The following is an 18006-nucleotide window of genomic DNA, read 5'->3' on the forward strand; positions in this document are numbered from 1 at the left end:
CTAAGATTTAATATTATTATTGTTGGTACGAAATTAGATTAGGTGATTGTGTATTGGATCATTGATGACTTAGTTAGAGTAATTTCATTTGATTTTTGAAACTTATAATTATTCATTTGACTTATAAGTTTTTTGGAATGAGGTTGGTTCATTGGTTCTAATTCTCATAGTAATGTTCATTTAGCTTATAGGTTTATTGGTATAAGAACTTGATTAATTTTTCTGCAACCCAGTTTATTTTATTTTATCAAAATTCTCATACTTGAAGGAAAAAGACAAGGATATTTTTAGAAAAAAAAAATACTCATTAACTATCATGTGTAAAGCACATAACTTGTTATCAAATGTTTAAACGATATTTAAAGGGTTTATGTAAGTTTTAAAAATCGAGAAAGGTTTGTGTAAGTTTTAGAAAAGAAGGAGAAACATATATAATTTCTTTAAACTTTAAGGGAGATTTGTGTAATTTACTCTTTTTTATTTTTGAAAGGCTAACAATAATTGTTAATTTGTTAGGACCCTTTTGGGGTGGTTGCAAGATTTGGGTTTTCAAATGTAATTTTTAAAATAAAATGTGTTTAACAAAAATGGAGTTCAAATGGTTTTTGAATTATTTTTCGAAATACTTTTACATTTATTTCCAAAGTCAAGAAAAAAAAGATTTTGTAAATTTGATTTTTAGTTTTTAAAAAAAACATATTTTCTACATTTGACAATGACATTTTTTATTATCATCATCATCATTGTCATTGTCACTGTCATCACCACAATTACTAATATTACCTCCATCATCGCCACCACCACACCACCGCTACCATCACCATTGTTATCATTGTCATAATTGGTTGTCATCACCACGATACCATCACCGTCATCGTCATTGTCACCACCAGCATTGCTACCACCACCATTAATGTCACTGTCATCATTATTGTTACCACCACCGCTTCCATAATTGTTGCTACCACCAGTGTCGTAGCAACTACCATCACCATCACGTCGCCTCCACTTTGTGTCACCACCAACATTGCTATCATCACCACAATTGTCATTGTTGTTATCATCACCACTGATATTACCATAACCATTATCATTAATGTCACTGTTATTGTCACTACCACCACCATTACCAACAATATCACCAATGTCGCTGCAACTATCACCACTTGTTGTCATCGCCACCCCAACACCATTGGGGAGTATTTCAATACATCCATAATTCTAAGTGTCATGTTACTCATTCCAAGAAACATGTCACTCATTGCCACCACCAATGTTGTCGTCACCACCATTGACTGTCATGACCAACACCGCTATCACCACCATGTCGTTACTGCCACCACCATCGACATCGCCGACACCACCAGTGTCACTTTCATTATCATCATCATCGTTATTGTCACTATCATCGCAACCACCATTGGTATGTCTATCATCGTCATCGTTGTTGATGTCACCAACATCACCATTGTCGATTTGTCGTTACCGACACATAAAAACACAAAAACACTCTTAAACTAATTTTAGTACCGTACAAAACTTTCAAAATGAATGTATTTCAAACTAATCATATTTTAAAAATTAGTTTAAATTTTTCTTGAAACTAAAACTAAAACTGATTATTATTCTTAAAAATTTTGAAATTCAAAACTAAAAATCACCCTAAAAAGTTAGATTTTATCAGTGAGAGAAATTCAAACTCATAATTTCTCTCCCTCCTTTTCTCTTCAACCACCGTAATCATATAATTTCGTTTACAAATTATAAGTAGTTAGCTAGATGCTACCTAACAGGAAAAAAAATTAAGAAAAAAAGGATTATGATAATCTGCAGTTTGGAAGTTGACCATCATCCCGTCTCCTAAATAATTTTTATTTTGAATGGTTGAATGATGAACTGCATCGTATACTGTTTGTTCAAAACGGTAGATCCTTGTGTGAAGGGAAATATTTCTCGAACGCGAAAATGAGATAACAAGGAGTTTTTTCTTCAACTTTGGATGGTATCTTTGAGACATGTATACAAAAAAGGATAAGCATCATAAATGAGATAAAAATAAGTGTATATAATATCACATACGGTGTTAGTTATTTATTTTTTATTTTCATTTTGAAATAAAGCATGTTTTGTCGAAATAGGTTCCTTCTCCGGGGATCCTTTAATAAATCAAACTCAAAATGACAACTTATTGCCATCATCGCATTTGGATTGGGTGATGTTCCATGGCGGGAGAGGAGTCTTTTCATCACTTGACTAAGATCGCATATAGATGAATATTTTGTTACATTGAGGATTGACTTATATAGACATTATTATAAAAAAAAGTTTCATATGTAAAAAAAATATTTAATCTTAAGGCTTGTCTTTTTGTAATTTGTTTATAGTAATAATAATAATAATAATATTACATTATGGATAATTGTAAGTAATTATTATTATAAAGAGAGGAGATACCCTTATTTCAAAAAAAAAATTAATTATTTATTTAGTTTCTATAATTTTTTTAAACTTGTCATTTTTTATCCCTATAGTTAATAATTAAATTTTTTAATCTTTAACTTAATTTTTTAATCTTTACATTTTACATTTTAAGTCTCAAAAGACTTTAACAGATTTAAAAGATTTTAACCGTTGAGATCTTTTTGAAATTAAAATCAAAATTTTAAGGATAAAAAATTTAACTTATTAAACTTTAGGAATTAAAAAAATTCACTTATTAATTATAGAAATAAAAAAAATAAGTTTAAAAACTATAATAATTAAATCTTTCAAAAGTAAATTTGAAAGTTATCATGGATGTCAAAGCAACCCAATCCGCATCATCCAGTTCGATTCGGGTCAAGTTAGAAAATCCAGGTTTTAACGATTTTTGTCCAATAGCAATCAAAATCACTTAACCCATGAGCCGAACACGTTCACTTAGGGTTGAGAACTGGGTTGGTCAGTTTAACTCATTTTTTAGAAAAAATAAAAATAAAAACACTTGTATACATCTGTTAGTGTTAGTGAAGTGAAGGTTCGCTTATTGAAGTGAAGGCTCCAAATAAAGAAATTTATTTTCAGTTTTTCAGATTATCAACTTAAAAATCATTTATTCGGGTTGTGAATAATTTTGATTAAAATCCAGGGTTTGTACAAGTTCGAATAAACATGGTATCCAGCCTTCCAGTATTGATATGGTTGATTTTTTGCTATTATAATTGATCTTGCTAGTGCTTAAGAATAAATTTCAATAGAGATTTGGGTTAACTATCAATTTGATCTCAAATTATTTTAAAAAATTTAATCTAATGTAGAATCCGGACCTGGGCTTGGGGAATGAAAGCACAACTGAAATTGAAGAAGAAGAAATAGGAAATGGTTTTATTTATTTTTTATATAATAATAAATATAGTGACAACTAAAAATTGTTACTATTTATAAAAAAAAAACTTTAGAAATAAATTGAATCCTTTAAAAGTCTTGGAACCTAATTAAATCAGGCCTAGAGATTTTTTATCAATAGCACGAGTGTTTATGACTTAACATATTTTTTTTTACAAAATACAAATTATCACAAGCATAATAATGAATCAAACTATTTTTCAAAATTATAATGTTTCATATGCTTCATAAGTTTTTATTGGTTACAGAGTTATAATTACAAATTATCACAAGCATAATAATGAATCAAACTATTTTTCAAAATTATAATGTTTCATATGCTTCATAAGTTCTTATTGGTTACAGAGTTATAATAAGTACACTTATAATTTTAATTTTATTTTATTTTTAAAATTTTAACGAGTCTACCAATTATGATAGATCAAGCTGGATTGAAATCTTCTTAACTCTACTTGTGGTGAGTCAAGTTAGGCTGACCCATTTAAATCAAAGTGGTGAGTCAACCCGAGTAAGCCAAGTTGGCTCACTTTGATACCTCTAAAAGTCATTCTCAATCTAAATCCTTTATTTTATACTAAATCAATGATTAAGCGAATAAATCCTAATATGTAACCTTTTCTTCTCATCCCTCACTAGGAGCTTCTCATCCTATGTCTTGTCAGAACACCTACTACTCCTTTTTGTGCTATTTTTCTCCCATGAACATACCAACTACTTTGGTTGTTGTTGTTGTTGTCCAGTACTCTTCGTCATCGTTACTTCTTAATCTCAGATACCAACATCTAGCTTGTGCTCTTCCGTCGTCATCCAAGATTACACCACACCATCCATAGTCACTCGTGTTCATGTTGATCTATTCATTACAAGTTCATTGTAGTTTTATTAAAATTTGATGTCTTATGTATATGGGCTCTTAGTCTTACATGCAGCGTGATATCATTTAAAATTCCTTTTGTCAAAGTCGCCTAGGATTTCATGTAGTCGACAAATCACCACACAATGGGAGTTCAACACAAACACTCTTAATTAGGATGACACTCCTAACAACAAGTCAAAGTTACTCAACTTTGCAAGAATACTCTGATCGATAGGATCAATATGAGTCACACAAATATTTCACACCAGTAACACCCCTAGGGCCAAAGTTTAACAAACCCTTCATGACATCCCTATGTAGATTCACAAATGTAATTTCAAAAATACATGTATATACCATGTGATGATGCATGATCCACATAGATGTTCATGACTTTATTTATCTCATTACACGGAGGATCCTGTCTCACATAGGTTTGGTCCTCATTTTTCTCATATGAATGTGTAGCCCATTCTCACTCCTACTTGTACTAACTTAGGTATTGGAGTTTTCTTATAGGTGGCCATCAACAAAATATTTCCATTGTCACTTATATAACTCTCCAAACCTTTAGTTCTATTATCACATGCTTTTACACCATGACAAAATTAAGACGAGACTTTTTCGTCAAATATTATTTATTTTACTAATGATCTCAAGTTTAAGATTAAAATATATAATTATATTAAATATTAAATATTTAAATAAAAAAATCTATGTAATAATCAAACCTATCTTACATAAAATTGTAGAATTATATCCAATGAAAGATGTAAAAAGATCTTTTAAAATATTTATCATTTCACTTACTAGATACTTCATGTGTCCCTAAATATATAAGATACTTATAACTAATTTACACCTATAAAATTTTCCTCTATTTTTTTTAAATTACCTTTACATTATTAAGGCTAACTATTTTATTGTTTTTACATAATTACTTTTCACAAAAATAATTAATATATTATTTTTATTGACAAGTGTTAGTTTTTAATTTTTTTGTCAACGGGGAGATTTCAAACTCATAAATTCTCCTATTTTTTTATTTATTTACGACCAAGATAATCATTTTTTTTAAATAGTTAATATATGGGAGAATAATAATCATCTTCTCCCATCATCACAAGATAAAGAGAAAAAGAAATAGTAATTCGTAATATTTATTATAGATTGACTAAAATAATTAAAGAAATTTGGGTGAATAATAATTAGACAAAATTATAAAATTGGTCTCACACTTTATCTCCAATTGCGGATTTGGTCCCCCTATAATTTAATTCATAAATTTGGTCCCCCAGTTTTATAAATTCTTACAAAATTGGTCCTGAAAGTCCGATTTAGACGTTGACTATTAATCTTAGACGTTGACTGTCACGTGTCAATGTCACGTGTCAATGTCACGTGTGACTGCCACGTGTCAATGACACGTATCAGCATCTGAGTGATTTCCTGTAAATGCTTCATTTTTTGTAGATAAAGTTGTACTTTTGGTCCCTCAATTTTACTCCAATTTTGATTTTGGTCTCCTTATAGTTTAATTCACACATTTAGTCTTCCAGTTTTATAAATCCATTTATAAATTATTTCTGCAAAATTGGTCTTTTGAATGGTTTAGCTAATGGTACTAGAGACATGGTAGGTCTTGATAAATCTCGCACTTCTTTTTCATCGCAAGTTTTTCACTCACTTGGAATCCAGAAAAAAAATCACTCTTTGTCTCTCTCCCACTTCCGGGGTTGTTCAACTTGGGAAAGTGGCGCATGAATCCCAACCTGGGTCAGAAATTTTCAAATCTCTTACTTTAAGAGGTTTTGTAATAATTCCCTATTTTTTTTTTCTTTTTTTGCTCCCCATGCGGTAGTATGTGTATACGATTACTTAAGTGGTCTATGTATGATAATGGTATTTTTGTTTGAAATTTGAAATACAACTTCTTCAGTAATGAAATTCGGCTGAATTTATAAAGGGATTTATAAAACTAAGGGACCAAATGTGCGAATTAAATTATAAGGGGACCAAAATCGAAATTGGAGTAAATACGAGGGACCAAAAGTACAACTTTACCTAAAAAAATGAAACATTTACATGAAACCACTCAGACATTGACACGTGACATTGCACGTGCAGTCAACGTCTGAGGTTAATGGTCAACGTCCAAATCGGACTTCCTGAACCAATTTTGCAGGGATTTATAAAATTGGAGGACCAAATTTGTGAATTAAATTATAGAGGGACTAAATCTGAAATTGAAGATAAACTGGGAAACCAAAAATATAATTTTGCCTAATAATTAATAAAAAGTATGAAGAAAATCTTATAAATAAAGACAATAAAATTTAGAGATAGAGTAGAGGAAGTAATAATAATTCATGATTAAGATATCAAGAGAGAGGGAGAGAGAGAGTTGTTTGTTTCATTGCGATCCCTCCCAAGAACGGCTCTGATAGCTCTTTGGTGCAGCAAGCGGCGTAGGAATATCAAAGACAAAGCCATTCGTGCCTCATACCTCATTTCATCACACCCATTCATCTCCATCACAACACAACATACATACGAACCAGGTGAAGCTCAGGTTCTTCTTCCTCCTCACTTCCCTTTTCCATTTTCATTTTCCTCTATAAACCCCTCCTCTCTCTCTCTCTCTAGATCCAACCGCACCGATGGAAACACAATGATCCAACCCTAATCCAAGCGCCTCTTACCTCCAAGGTCTTCCATCTTCTTCTCAATTCCTCTTCTGTATTCCCTCTTTTCTTCCTTTCATCTATTTTTATTTTCTTTTTCTTTTTTAATTGCATATATGTAAAAAAAAACATCTTTTTTTTCTATCTTCCTAAAATCGTTATCGCGAAACTCTAATCGGCAACACTTTATCACAGCTTCCCTTCTATTCTAGTTGAATTCACCATGGGTTCTCCTTACAATTGTGGTCAACCCTGTGTATTGGATCTGGGGTCCTTCATGTTTGCGACGAAATTAGGGTTTACTCCCAATTTCGCCCCAAATTTTGGGGGTTTTCGTTTCTGATTGTTCAATTTCGTCACCCGACTCCCTTCCAACCTGGTTTCTTCGATTTGTGTTAAACTTGAGCTTTTTGGTGGAAAAATCCTCGCTTTCTGTTTCATTTGCTGTTTTCCTTTCCCTGCAACTGAAATTTGTAATAAAGGAAGCTTCTTTTTAGTTTTGTGATTGAAGCTGCGATGGAGGAGGAGACCTCCGATGCAATGAACCTTGATTTGAATCTGGGCCCAGGCCCAGAGCCCGAAACTGGGCCCATGAGCAATGAAGCTGTGAACTTGGACGATTGGATAGGGGAGCCTCTTCAGAGAATTAGCGAAGCTGTGAGGAGGGCACGGCAAAGGTGGAGATGGCGCCACCTTCCGCTACCGCATCCTGAATTTCATGCTCACTTTCCAACTGAAGCTACCCGGCATTTTCAAATACCACCCGAGGCTCGTAATATCTCCGTGGAATTGAACCACTTTTTGGTCAATTCTGGCAATGGAAGCGCCTTGCAGGCCGGCGAAGGGAGCGTGGCGGCCGAGGAGAGAATGGAGGAGGTGCCAAAGGCGTGTGACAATGTCAATGGTGTGGCAGAGGATGAGACTTCACAGAAGAAGGAGGATGTAGAAAAGGGTAGTGGCAATGATGGGGACTTTTTTGATTGTAACATCTGTTTGGACCTGGCTAGGGATCCTGTTGTAACTTGTTGTGGTCATTTGTTTTGTTGGCCATGTTTGTATAGGTGGTTGCATCTGCATTCGGATGCGAAGGAATGTCCAGTTTGTAAGGGAGAGGTGACACTTAAAAGTGTTACCCCAGTATATGGCCGTGGGAACAATGTCCGTGGTCCTGAGGAGGATTCTGCTCTTAAGATCCCTCCCAGGCCCCAAGCAAAGAGGGTTGAGAGTCTGAGACAAACCATTCAGAGAAATGCATTTGCACTCCCTGTTGAAGAGATGATTCGGCGTCTTGGAAGCAGAATTGATCTTACACGTGATTTGGTTCAGCCACCTGAACCGGATGCTGCCCGTGAAACGGCTGAGAGAACTACTTCCTTGCTAAGTAGGTTCTTGACTGCACGAGGGATGCGTAGAGAGCATCAGAATCTAGTGGCACCCCCAGAGGATGTAATGGGTTTGGCACAGAACAATGTTAATACTTCTGAGGCAGGGGATCCCCGGAGTAGGGTGCAGTCCCATTTGCTTCGAAGAACACAATCACATAGAGCAACACTTTCTACTCTTTCATCAGCACTAACTTCTGCCGAAAGGTTAGTTGAGGCATATTTCCGTAGCAATCCATTAGGTAGGAACCAAGAACAACCTCCTCCTCCAGTTGATGACAGAGATTCTTTTTCAAGCATTGGTGCTGTTATAAATTCAGAGAGTCAGCTGGACACTGCTGTAGAGATTGATTCCATGGTATCCTTGTCAACATCCTCGTCTAGGAGGAGGAATGATGCTTCAAGAGTGTCTGATGTGGATAGTGGAGATTCTCGTGCTCCTAGGCGTAGACGTTTGAACTGATAAAAGTCTTTTAGATGTTCAAGTTTTACTATTCTATCATGTATCGCATATGATAATAATTTTCCAACACCTATGTAAGTGCTTCTTGCTTTCTTGTTACCTTATATTTATGAAGTTTTCAGCATTTACAAGTTTTGGTAGATTTAAGATGGTTTCAGATTAGTGTCGGTTGCGGTTTAAGAATCTCCTTTAACGATTGAGCCATTTATAGAGTCTTGTCATCCAGGAACTGATTTTTGCTATAGAATAACCAAGCTACCAAGCTACTTTAGCATTTATGGGCATTTGGATTATTGGACTTTATGGAATTGGCTTATGATTTTTTAACAAGTTTTTTTTAACTTATTTCGATAAAATTCATAATGAAATTTATTCAAAACAAACAACTTTTATTTAATTTTTTTAAGTAGGAGTTAGTATATAATGAGCTTGTCAAATAAGTTGTAATTAAGCTATTTACTAAATGTATCGTCTTAAAAGTTATAACCCAGAAGACTCAATTATCTGATTGTATACCTTGATTGAATGGTCACGACTGGTCGTAAAAGAAGCAATTTATCTGCTCATGCAGGTAAGGTTGCATAATCTAATCCTTCATTATCCCACAATGGTGGGAGCTTCTGTTTTATTTTTATTGTAATTGAGTTGTAAGGTTGCATAATCTAACCCTTCATAATCATACCCACAGCAATGGGTGGATCTTTTTTTTTTTTTTTTGTACTTGATAGCTCAATAAATCTTTCATTGAGTCTTGTTACTATAATCATGTTCAAGCATGATTGTAGGACAATAATATCGTGACATTATCTTTTGCTGATGTTAATTTGATTGGACTGATGTGTATAATCTACCTATATTCTTTTTTGGTAGTGAACTACCTATCTTCAGATTCATAACAAGTTTTTGTAGTGGAAAAACACTTACCCATTTGTTTCATATGATTGTCTAGTTCTTACCTGTTTCATTTAGTCTGATTCTCATGTATGCTGATTGTTGTTTACGAATCACCCCAGTGTCTTACTCTCTCCATGATTTACCATAAAAATACGCTTATGGGTATTTGCAAGGGATCTCCATAGTTCATATACCTTAAAATCCTGAAGCTGTTTACTTCTTATTAGCAGAATCTTCAATGAAAGAGTCTATTTATAACGAATAAATTCTCCAGGAATACTCATTTTTGTAGCAGGATCTGAATGAAATAGATGCTAAATTTGAGGTTGTAATAATGCATCTCCTTTTACTGGTTGTTGATCGGGATATTTTATTTTATTTTCTGATGAGTTATTAGCTTGCGATAATCTTACTCTGACAAAGTTGTTGTGGACAATTAATTGTTCATGTAGTGACAATTATTATTATTAACATTAATATATAGTAGGTTAAAGGCTTCTATTTGTTCAGTGGTTCAACAATAGTGATTTGGATGCCCATAATACCATCTTCTGTTGTGTGAATCTCATTTGCATAGTCTCCCGGGTGTGCCTCTTGTGGTAAAGTATTAGGCACGTACTTGATATTAACTCTTGGAAGTCAACGGTAGGTGTTTAGCAAGCTACGCTACTACTCTTGAGATTGATGCGTGGTTACGGTTGTGTTCATCAAAGACTCGTGTCTTCAATTTCATCTATTAAGCTTTTTTTACAAGCATCTTCTCTCAATCTCTCCATGAAACAATTGAAAATTTTAAGGAAGCGATTGATTTGATATATATATATATATATATATTCATCACAAAATATTTTTTATTTTTACTTTATTTTTTTGTTTTAAAAAATTTGTATATGAAATAATGAAAATAATATTTTATCTTTTATAAAATAAAGAAAGTTGTGGTGCAATTTTTCCCATATAAACCAGGAACACTTTAAACAATTCTTTCTTAATTGTTTATTTTTCATTTACTTAATAGAATGTAGTATTAATTATTAGGGCATGTATACGGTTTTTTCAATTTACACTTCAAATATTTTATCTTTGACTTTTGTCTAATTTTTAGCCATTGATTTGAGGGATGGATCATTCAAAAATCTTCATTATAATTAAAATGTTTAAATATCAGAATTCATTTATTATATTTACGAATTTTGTTTTTTACTAATAATAAAATCAGATAAATTAAAATAAAAGTGATGTTTTTTGTTAGTGTTAAATGTACTAAGAAAGATATTTGGGCTTCCATCCTCTCACTCTCTTGTTCTAGCAATGTTGTCACCTCCACCAACCAACTTAAAAAGTTGTAACTACTTTGCATGATACCCCCGTACTGTAAGTTTTAAAAACCTCTAGTGTCTTCACATCTACGACGTACAATGCAAAGCTCTTTGGCTAGTAACACATCTATGGCGTCTTAATAATGATGTTTGTAGAAAGCCTTGCAACACAAGTATAATACCTAATCTTAAAATTGAAATACATTTCTAGTCACTTGTAGTCTGGATTAATCAATCCGAAGCATTGTTTGCCAACTTTCGGATTCAAAATTCCATAGTGGCAGCAACACAAGGAAGGAGAGGCATGATAGACGTCCATGGAAAAATGTGGTGCAAGGCAGAAGAGGGTGGGAGAAAGGTAAGTTAGGCATCTCAAAAGCTTTTGGGTGCAGAAGTAAAAATGGGTGTAGAAAGCAATTGGCTAGACTTTATAGTTAAATAGGCTGGTTAGGAAAACCAAACCCGGCCCACTTTTTGTGCAACTCAATATGTAGGCTCAATAAATCAGAATAGAAATCTTTGTGTAATCTCCAATTAGAAAGTTTAAATGCCTGAATGTAACTTATTTTATTTTATTTTATATTTTGCAATGAATAAAGTTATAAAAGATATTACTTTGTTTTGACATCACTAATTGAACTCTGGGTGTAAATGCGTTCTTGTATACTATCTCAGTCAGGTCTGCTTGGTATGCGAATGAGACGTTAGAATAAGGAAAGAAAAGGAATGAAAAACATAATATATGATCCCTCGTTTCTTAGAAATATGGCTGATAAAGGAGCAAATGAAAGGAATTTATATGGATCTTATGCTTTGCAATACTTCAATTCAGCGCGACGTGAAGGAAAAGGTGGAGATTTTTTTTATTTTATTTTTGTGAATTATAGCATATATCTATTAGTGTGTTTGTAACTTTGGATTCATTTCAACATCTTGGATTCCCAAATAAAATTCTAGTAAAAACATTCTTGTTAGCTTCACTATGTGACACATTGAACCAAACAGACCATTCATACATTTTTCATCCACTCAAATTCAACATTTTTGTCTTCATTTTTCTCAAATCACAAGAAGTTCTCTGATGCAGTGTACGTGATGGAAAAGACAAGAGTTTCAAAAGCCATTGATTTGTAAAAATACTAAGGATAACTCATTGATTCGAGAAAATATCGAGAGTTGACAAATGCAAAAACCTCAGTTTTTAATTCCATAATAATCTTTCACTTTGAGTATATATGTTTTCTCTATATATAAGAAAAAAATAAAACTTCCTATAATCTAAATAAAAAGAAATAAAGAAAGATGATATATTTCTAATATCACTAATTAATATGTTCCTAAAATAATACTATAAATATGATAAAAATATAATATCTTTATTAAAAAGAAAAACATAGTATATTAATATTTTTAATTTTCCTAATAAATCTTAACAAATTATGGGAGGACACCTTCTTGATGTTTCTTGAAGATTAGATGATTTCTTCATTTTGGACCTTATATGGACTCGCTCTTGTCATTGGACTTTCAATTTTCAATTTCCATACTGGAGCATTGAGATCCTATGGTTACACCACATTCCTACATCACTCTCTCAACATTTTAGGATCAAATAAAAAAGGCACACAGGCTCAAAATAGAGAACAAAAACATGTTATACATAAAAAAAAAAAAAAAACTTGTTAATAAGAATAAATCGAAGACATGAACCTAAAACTCATAATTGGAGAAAGATCATAGTACCAAATCCATAACCAAAAAAGACAAATAAATCAAATTATTGCAAGAAAAAGGTTAAACTAACCACAAAAAGTTAAAAAATGCAAATCAACTACCAGGGAATCGCAAACAACAACTCATTACAATGATCAAAGAGAAAATCAAATCAATTAATGACTATAGTGAGGTCTTGTGTTAGGATTGGGAAAGATGTGAAAGTGGTGAACGAACCATTGCTTCGAAGTGGGGAGGAGAAAAGTGAAAGCGCGATCATGGCGAAGGTTCACAAACGAGAGCGCCAATGGTTGGTGAGTTGAGCCGACCCTGGGCCTTGATTCGAGGGGCCCATGACTAAGTGAGACCCAAATTTTACAAAAAAAAATAGGTATGTATTAAAAAAGTCTATATTATTTTCATAAATGAATTAAAACTATTGCTTTATTATATATATATATATATATATATATATATATATATATATATATATATATATATATTCAAATTAATATACAATATGTGATTAAAAAGTATAATTCTTTTGGTTGTTAGTTTATTTTTTCTTCTAATGGTTATATTCATAAATCAATGTTAATAATCTTTTTAGTTAATTGTGACATATCAACATGTAATGGATCTTTAATGATAAACAAATGTTTGTTTTTTTTATCAAGATAATAAACAAAAACTAAAACTTAAATTATAAAAAAATTAAAAATTAGTATATTAACAAACAACATAAATATATGTAATTTTTAATCAACAAGGATAGTATTTTGCCGATAATAGATGATGTGAACATGGCTAAGCATTTTCTGAGGGGTTAAATACAAAAATTAAATTAATTTATTAAATTTAACCAAATAAAATAATCATAATAATTGGTCACATACTATAAAAAATTAAATTAATATAAACTAAACAAAAGATATAAGCCAATAAAATTGCAATTGGATAAAAGAGATTCAGTTTTTAAAATTCATTCTAATGATTTAAAATCTTTATTTTATTTAGATATCATGTTTAAAGTTTAAAAACTATAATTGGTCCTCAATTTTTATTAAAATAAAATTTATATTTTAACTTGAGAATAATAAGAATAATATATCATCTGCTTCAAATGATCAAATAAAAAAATACAAGCCTATAAAATTGCAATTGGAAAAAATAGAGACCTTAGAAATGATGATTGACTTATTGTATACTTTTTGGGAGGAGTGTCATCTTTAGTGGTAACAGAAAACATAAAGAGGAAAGAGAGAAAATGTAAAATCTAATGGGAATCATGTGAAGAGAAAGGAAGATAAACAAAATCATTCTAGAAAAGATTATATATACATATTGTTCATATTTGTTATCATTTTAAGGTTGTTCTTATATATAAATATTTTGTGTGTGATTAATTTTGTTGGAGGTGTAAATTAAATGTTAGATGGTGATATATGGGTAAATTGAATGAAAATATGATAAATTTTTTAAAATCATGTTATTCATTTAATGTAATAAAACATATCATTTTAATAAAATTATGTATCTATTTTTTTATAAATATATTTATTTTTTAAAATATTATATATAAGGGATTATTATTATTATTATGTCATTGACCCCTAAATTGTGAAGACCACCTTTGTTGGTGAGGAGCACACAGTAACTGCGATACATATTTAGATTTGGTGCGGGCGAGTATCTTCAAATAAGCCATGTCGATGAGTGAAGAAGGTAGAACCATACTTGGACCTTGTATTAATATTTAAATAATTATAGTTTTCTTATGACTTGTTTCCTAAGAACTTGGTAACTGAGAATTGTTTTTGGTTGTTGTTGTTAGCATTACACAAATCCAAAAAGAGTCAAGATAGGCTTTGCTTTGCTCACTTGTTGTGGTTGCAACAAAAAGGGATAAAAGGTGAGTAACAATTTCTGACAATTTTGAATGGATAAGTGTTGTTTAATATTATTTTTTATTTTTATAAGAAATATATTATAGTATAAAATACATCATCACTTGTCAACGTGTGATAGTACCTAAAATAATTCATCACAAAACATCATATAATAATTAAAAAATTAATGTCATATTATTATTTAACAGTAATATTTGATAGTAAAGACTTAAAAACATTAATGAGACAAAAGTTTAAAAATCAAAATTGATCAAGATTTTAATTAAAAATAAATTTAAAAAAATTTAGAGATGAAAAAAGATATTAAATCCTTTATCATTATTCTCGTATGGAAGTCTCACTCTTGAAAAAGAAAAAACGAAAACAAAATGATGAATGGACTGAAAGGGCATGATTGGGCACACGGGTGAGTGTAGCTGAAGTCATCTTATTTGTTTTCGAGTCTTGTTATTTATATTCTTCTTTAATATATTTTATTATTTATTAATTCTATTACATTCATTTTTTTTACAACATTCATTATATTATTATCGCTCAATATAAATTTAAAGTGTATATATAATTTTTCTTTTTCTTGTCAGTGTCAGGGTCAGTGGTCAACAACTCTCAGACACTCTCATCATCATTACCGAACATCATCCTTCTTTTCATGCCCAATTAATTGCTTCTATGATGAAAGTCAATATATTCCCTCTCATCCTTGCCATCATGCCCAAATTGTATATATTTGTTTATCAATATTATCTTAATCATCATTGTTATTATTGCAATTATATAATAATCATCCCTTTTGAAAACAAGCATGCATGCCCCGAGTTTAAAATTTATTTATCTGAAGTGAGGAGGCCAGAAGGCTGGACGTTATAATAAATCATGAAGAAAATTACTTACATAGCAAACTTTAATACACTAAAAATTAAAAATGTAAAATATTTTTATAATATATATTAACATATTGATTTTTTTTTAAGATTTGACTATCTACCATCTCATAAGGAATTTTCAATTACCAATGTAAAGAAAAATGTCATTCTCATATAAATAGAAAAAAAATAAAGAAAAGATATATCAAATGTAAGAAAAATCAAAGGGGATTAAAAACAGATGAATATTAACTATAAAAATGAAAAGTATACACAAAACATTTTTTATATTAGAAATATAAATGATTTGATATTTTCTTTTTAATTGGTTATTAAAATATGTAATATAATATATTAAATGTGTCTCTGTAATAGTGTTCTCGAAATGCTTATTAATATGATTCTTAAAAGAATTTAAGAATATATTAGTTTTTAATATTTTTTATCTTAAAAAAGATATGACACAAATATAATTATGAAATTAATTCTTTAGCAAGGAGAGTATACATAGTTAAAGTCTTTTAATTTGCATAATATAATATAACATCATTGGTTGATATCTATAACTCTTTAATATGTGATCGATCAAAAGTTAGATGCATAAATGTATATATATCAAAGAATATTTGTTGATAGTGATCAACTACTTAAATAAGTGTTCATTTCATACCTCAATGAATTGGTATTTAACTCCCAACCACAGATGTTTGAGCATTCAAACACAAACTCTTTCATATAGATAATGGGTGAGTTTTTTATATTTTAAAAAAGTACTTTTTCAATAAAAAAATATTTTTTATTTTATTTTTTATGCATGTCTAAATTATTTTTCTTTTTAAAAATAATTTATTCTTTCTTTAAGAAACAACCCCTATTAGCTTCTTAAAAAATCATTTTTTTAGACTAACTTGTTTTAGGTTTAAATAAACTGCTCAATGTCTAGAATTTAAACCTTTTGTCGGTTATAACTAATTTTTAATTTATTAATAAATGATCAATATATTAAATACGTTATAAAGAATATTCCGTTTTTTCGTCAGCTCAAAAATTACAAATACATTAATTTATATTTTAAAAATTTAAAGTAGCTTGATTAAAGTTTATATAAAACCTTAAAGTTACTTAATTTTTTTAAATAGATTATGTGAATTCATGCATATTTATTCTTAATCGTTTTTTTAACTTGTTCTATATTTTGATTATATACTAACTAAACTATTTTAGTGAATTCATGCATATTTATTCTTAATCGTTTTTTTAACTTGTTCTATATTTTGATTATATACTAACAAAGAAACCAACTTAACAAATGAAGTAATATTGTGAAATAAAGTAAAGTTTTATTTATTATTGAATTAAAATGGATACATAATATATTTTTCTCTTCATACACAAACACAATTTAAAAAGTATTTTCTTATAAAATTTGATACATCCAAAATGAAAGTTGAATGCAACTCTAAATTGGTCAAAAGTGGAGAAGCCTTGCACAAAATATCATATGATTAGTTCTCACTTTTTTCTTTTTCTTTTAAGATGAAATAAATTTTTATCATTTGCAAGTACACTTTTAATTCGATAGTGATTTTTTTTTTCTTTTATCTTAGACGGAATAAGCAGCATCATATCATTTCTATAGTTATAAGAACTAGATCTGATGGTGTCTGATTTGACTAATTGGTTTGGAAATTAGTTATCAGTCTAACATTGAGTTTGGTTGACATTAGTGCATTGCAACTTTCAGCTTCCGCCTTAATTTCACACGTTGCACAAACAGGTTGTAAACAATTAAAAAAAAATCAGTCAATTGGATCAAACCAATCAACAACTAGTAGAAATCAGTGCTAATAGGTATTATATAATTTTTTAGAATGATTTTCTCATATTGTAAAATACTGAAATATATAATACAATTCTTTTATATCAAGTTTAAATTTCATATAACTTAATTTTATAATTTTATATTACTTTAGTATTTAATACAGCATATCATATATTATTGAAAATACATTAATAATTACAAGTTAGACCACAATTCATTAACCATTAATTGCAACAATAAATCAGTATTTTTAACTGTTTATAATCCACCTGTCCGATGCTAATTTTTTTTTTTTAAATGATCCTTTCACAAGCCCCTTGTAATTTCAAAATCTCAATTCCAGAAGTCCCTTGTAATTTGTCCTTTGATTGAACGAGTATATTAGGCCACCACCTCTTACAATGTAATAATTCCGTTTTAACTTTTTAATCATTCCAAGCTACAGATTTCAAGAGGGGTAACGTGAGAAAAGCCATGAAATAGTCACTCTGGTGATGAGGTGCAATTGCAAATATTTTAGGGCCAGTTTGTCTCATACTTTGCCAGCATCGCACGGCATCTACCAGATTGAAGAAGACGAGATTATGACGGTAACAATTATCACTGCCATAATTAATAAAAGAAAAGAGCATGAGAAATGTCTCATGATGGTGTCTGCTGAGGCGAGCAAATTAAGACCTTAGGAGTAATTTCTATGTGCAACATTGTTGCAGGGC

At 30.5% G+C, this 18006-nt stretch overlaps 1 protein-coding gene across 5 annotated transcripts; it reads left to right on the forward strand.

The window, feature by feature from the left end:
* Positions 1-6584: 6584 nt before the first annotated feature.
* On the forward strand, positions 6585-8909 carry LOC114399893. 5 transcript variants are annotated; one of them, XM_028362109.1, is made up of 3 exons: positions 6585-6801; positions 6887-6949; positions 7422-8909. In XM_028362109.1, the coding sequence occupies exon 3, from the start codon at positions 7441-7443 to the stop codon at positions 8767-8769; it is 1329 nt and encodes a 442-aa protein (XP_028217910.1). In that variant the 5' UTR covers positions 6585-6801; positions 6887-6949; positions 7422-7440; the 3' UTR covers positions 8770-8909. The 5 variants fall into 5 exon arrangements, with proteins under 5 accessions (XP_028217910.1, XP_028217912.1, XP_028217911.1 ...); XM_028362111.1 differs by having other exon boundaries at positions 6591-6812; XM_028362110.1 differs by having other exon boundaries at positions 6591-6812; positions 6887-8909.
* The last annotated feature ends 9097 nt before the right edge of the window (positions 8910-18006 follow it).

The sequence above is a fragment of the Glycine soja genome, chromosome 19 (genome assembly GCF_004193775.1).
Source record: "Glycine soja cultivar W05 chromosome 19, ASM419377v2, whole genome shotgun sequence".
Classification (NCBI taxonomy): domain Eukaryota; kingdom Viridiplantae; phylum Streptophyta; class Magnoliopsida; order Fabales; family Fabaceae; genus Glycine; species Glycine soja.